We start from the raw sequence: 5011 nt of genomic DNA on the forward strand, positions 1-5011 counted from the left end.
GAATCTACTTTTAAATAACACCAATTGAACCTTATTTGTGTTATGCAATTTGGTGATTTTGGGACACTCGCTGAACTTGTAACGAAAGGTGATTATGGACTGTGTGTATGCCTGTGCACAAGCGTATTTGCATATGCCTATATAAAACATTGATCAAAATAGTATCTAGTCACTGATCTGCTTGGATTGTGAGAGATTGATGCATTACTAAAACACCACAATTAAGGATTATACTTCCTTTTTATATCTTCTTATTCAATACAATCTCAGAACTTGCTTGGACTGAATTGCTTAGTTGTGAACACTCTCTGGTAGTGGTTTTCCACCCAAAAATGCATTAAATAAAACCAGCGATCTCTCTGGTTGTGAAAATGGAGCTTCATGCGAAGCTCCTCTAATGGTGGCAAAAGATAGTATATCACCATATACTTGTGTCCATCCGGCAACTTGTTTCCCTTGAAACCAAACTCTATATGGAACAGTTGTGTTCAATCCCAACTTCTTTGCCAATCCATTCACCAGTGTCCGTGATCCGAGTAGTGGGACAACTGAATCTTGATCTCCACTGCAAGAATTTTTTACGTAATTTTCGTAAGTAATGATTCTATGAATGAGATCTTAAAATGATTTTTAAGTTTGTGCATACATTATGAAGGAACTCACCTGTAAACCAAGACCCGAATGCCAAACTTGACAAGTGAACCCAGTACACGAATTGTTGGTATCTCTAGATTTTGCATCTCATAATAGAGAACACTGTTGTCAAGAGAGTGAAATGGTTTAGTGCATAGAACTAAAAAATAAATAAATACAAGAAAAATAGGAATATGAGAATAGAACTATTTGAATCTTTCTACTTAGATTATGAAAACACAAAGACTTCAAATATTTCACTTTTCACTTTTTACTTAGCAGAACCTATGCAATCTAATCTACCCATATCTTAACTAGGCTGATGCAGTCTACACAATTTGAGTTACATATTCAAAATGTTTGTATTGATTCTATATAAAGATGGGAAATTAGAATATGATTACTATGCTGAAATGGGTTTTTCTTTCTTTCTTTCTCTCTCTCTCTCTCTCTCTCTCTCTTCTTCATTTTCTGCAACAAGAATGAGGATTATTACTCGCTGCAGACACCCCATGTAGTGACTCCAACAAGCCGCGCATGGAAAGCCTTCTGTACATCTGCCCGGTTCAAGTAAGTAATCGTTTCATCTTCTATGCAGACATCGATCTTCCGTGTATCTTGCTGTAAATGAAGATTGAAATAGCTGAAGCTGAAACTGATAAACATCTTAATGATAAATAAAGAAATATGTATAGGAGCTAGAGATCTTGACCTACCAGTTGATCAAGAACCTTTGCTTGTGAACCAATGGCTGATAAGCAGACATCGAGAGTGACATCATATGGGTTGATAAATCTACTGAGCTCTCTTGAAACTCTATTGTTTACTCCAGAACAAATAGGGGTCAAAGTGCCAGTTTGGAACTGCCTTCTAATCTGAGAATAGTTGCAAACACTAGTGAATAGTTCATAGGTAGCATCTGATATCAGTCCATGAGACCAATAGAATTCAGCCCTTGAATTGAAATCAGTGTTAAACTCCAGAAGTGGATTCCCTATCTGCAATCACCACAAAGTCAGATTATTTTAGTTTAGTTGAAATTAATTCAAACAGAAATTATGACATTTTATGGGTTTGGATAATTTTCATTCCATTTTTAAACTCACAGCAATTCCCTTGAGATTGAACTTCATTTTGGATTGAATAATGAGTTGTGCAAGTTGTGGAACATAGTGTCCTGTCAAGAAACAGAATTGTCATATCGGATTGAAAATTGATAAATGAGTGGTAAATTCTTTCAATTGTTGTTAGGCCATGTTTGTTTGGGCGGATATAGCCTTAGGATTGAATTAATAATCCCACAAAACGCATAATCCGATATTTGGCAAGAAAATTGAGGTCTAGACTAATAATCCATCTGGACATAGTATCTCTAGGGGATAGGATTCAAAAATGGAGGACTGAGGAGAAGTTTGGATTAATTAATTAATTACAAAATTGATAGGATTTTGTCAATCCTTTATCATAATCCCAAGTCAATCAACATGAGATAAAATAGACAATCCAAAGAGATCAATAATCCTAGAACAAACAGTCCTAGGTAGGGCAACAAACCGAAAAATTCCGAACCATACTTTACGGTTCGGTCCATGGTTTTATAATTACAAATCTAGTTTGCAACCAGACCAAATGGTATAGATATATAATTTGTTACTTATTGTAAACACTCAAATATCTTATTAGTATCAAATATATATACATAAGTTGTAATCCTCTACTCTTACAAGTGTGTTCTCAAACATTCATCCAAAAAATTCTTAATAGCATCTATTCTAGTACATCCTAACAAACATGGCCTTAGTACAGAATCCGTGCCTTTGAATTTGTAATGAAGATCACTTGGTTCAAAATTTGAACCGAGATAGTGTCCTTTTCCCAAATCCAATGCATGAATTTTGTATTGGGAAATGCTACAATGTGCCCTTGCACATCGCATAGCATTAGCTACAATGTGCATTACAAATGCTACAATTTAGTATTGCCAAACATAGCATTGGAGATGCTGATAGAAGTTACACATACCAGCATAACTCTCCCCTGTAATATAGAAGTCTCTTTTCTTGTATTCCGGGAATTTGTTGAACCAATTCTGCAGGAAAACAAGATTGTCTTGGGCTAAAGAAGAGACAAACACAAAGTCAAGTTAGATGAAATATTCATAGAATGGTTTAGCAGTAGCATTTTCAAAACTTTACATACAAAAATAATTAAATCAAAAGGTAAAGTTCTCAACATAAATGACAATATTATAAAATTTAAATAGTTGCCATAATTTATAGATGTAGGCTATGACTTGTGGATTCAGATACAGAATTCTTGGAAGCATGGATCCTTTTGGCAGTTACTTAAGATGTATTCAAGAAAAACCTGTGATTTCGTCGTTCACTGATGTATAGAAGGATTTATTAGCTGAATAAGAGAAACCAACTCCTGCTGGTGACTCCAAGTATAGCATGTTTGCTTCTGTAGAAACATATATTTTGAGTTATTTATTGACAATTGAAATCACAATTCAGAGAGAGAGAGAGAGAGAGAGAGAGAGAGATAGTTACCTTTATTCCAACTACAATCATTTTTTACCAAAACCTGTCCAGATGGTTTAAAAGGTCCATGCTCACAGAAAGCTCCAGCTCCAACAGATGAACAACCAGGCCCTGTAAAATCAATCACAGTATAGAAAATTCAGAACTGAAATTATATGACCTTTTTTCTACTTGGGTTTTATGATTTGAATGATTAATACTGTGTTTAGTTGAGGGATTTGAGAAGGAATTTGGAAAGGGAAATGGAAAATGTAGGTGAAATGTGAATAAAATATACTTATATTTCACCTACTTTCACACATCTTTTTCCTTTCTCTTTTCAAATCTCTCCCTAAATCCCCCAACCAAATATAACGTAAAGGAATGTATAACAAGAACCAACCTCCATTTAACCAGAGAACAAGAGGCTTTGAAGATGGATCAGTTTCTGCTTCAGCAAAGTAGTAGAAAAGAGCTCTGTCCTGCTTTTCATCAACCGTGATGTACCCTCCATATTGCTGGAAACTCACCTGTGGCTGACCTGGCAAAACCAGGATTTTATCAGCTTCAGAGAGTGACTCTACTCTTAAAGATATCTGTATTGCACAGATTGTTGCCATGATTAGCCATGCTTGAGTAAACATGGACATGAGAGAGAGAGAGAGAGAGAGAGATGGGAATGGAGCTTGATTTGATGCAAGTCTATTTGCTCACAAGTTTGAATGTTAAAGTCTTTGAAGAGAATGACTTTGTTGCTTTGTAATTATTTTGTGGATAATATTATATTGACCTATGAGTGTGTGAACTTAGCATGTGATACTATTTGTCTGCCAACTATGAAGACAAAATTGATTCATTGATTTGTGTTCTTTCTTGCTTTCCCTATGTACAATTTTGAATTTTGTTGTGCAAGGACTGGTCCACTTCTGAACTTAAAGGAACAGGAAAATGAAAGAAAGGGAAAGGAGATGGACTGTTTGAGCTAGTGTCACTACAATTGCAAATAGCTGTGTGTGTAAGTGAAATTGGAAATCTTCTCATTATGGGATTCCTTCAAATTATTTGGGAATTTGGGAAATAACTTGGGTTTTCTACCTATATTGTTTGTAGTTTCATGAATAATCCAAGAACCATTGCTTAGTTTCAGGCTTCATTTTTCACTTGGAATTTGGAAGATGATAATCCAAAGATATGTTTGTTACCTTGGGTTAGTATGATAATTCAAGGATACGTGTTTAACATAGTTTGATTTTAAGAACTTTAACGCTGTGTTTGGTTGGAGGATTTGGAGAGGGATTTGGAAAAGGTGTGTGAAATTAAGTGAAATAAAGGTATATTTTATTTATATTTCACTTATCTTTTCCATTTCTCTTTCCAAATCTCTCCTCAAATCCCTCAACCAAACACAGCATAAGGCCATGTTTAGTAACATTTATATTTATAATTTTTCTGTATTTATAAATTTTTTGAAAGTTATAAACAATTTTTTTTTTTTTGATTTCTATCTTCGGTTTCAAAAGGTAGACAATTTATATTAAATTTTGAAAACACAAAAAAATTGATTTTATCTTTTTTTTTTTTTTTTCTTCTTCTCTGTCTCTCTCTCTCTCTCTTTGACTATCACACATTGCTCATTACTTCCAGCTACTATCACTAATGACCTCCTCCGCCAACCACATCTAGCCACCACTTCTCTCAACCGCCAACCACTTTCCATCACCACCCATCACCTTTCAGTAGTAGTAACTACCTTTGGCCACCACATTTTCTTAGAAGTCACCTTCAACTGCCACCTTAAATGGTTGACCAGTCACCATCTTCGACCATCGACAATCTCTTTCCGCCACCACTTCTCG

At 35.0% G+C, this 5011-nt stretch overlaps 1 protein-coding gene across 1 annotated transcript; it reads right to left on the reverse strand.

Moving 5' to 3' along the window:
• Positions 1 to 204: 204 nt before the first annotated feature.
• LOC114291156 (serine carboxypeptidase-like 45) lies at positions 205 to 4300 on the reverse strand. The gene is made up of 9 exons (XM_028235209.2): positions 3559 to 4300; positions 3186 to 3287; positions 3001 to 3096; positions 2656 to 2748; positions 1740 to 1810; positions 1350 to 1631; positions 1130 to 1254; positions 664 to 756; positions 205 to 565 (listed from the first exon to the last, which is right to left on the reverse strand). The coding sequence occupies exons 1-9, from the start codon at positions 3803 to 3805 to the stop codon at positions 292 to 294; spliced, it is 1383 nt and encodes a 460-aa protein (XP_028091010.2). The 5' UTR covers positions 3806 to 4300; the 3' UTR covers positions 205 to 291.
• Between the last annotated feature and the right edge of the window lie 711 nt (positions 4301 to 5011).

This window comes from Camellia sinensis, chromosome 12 (genome assembly GCF_055761805.1).
Source record: "Camellia sinensis isolate YWXY chromosome 12, ASM5576180v1, whole genome shotgun sequence".
Classification (NCBI taxonomy): domain Eukaryota; kingdom Viridiplantae; phylum Streptophyta; class Magnoliopsida; order Ericales; family Theaceae; genus Camellia; species Camellia sinensis.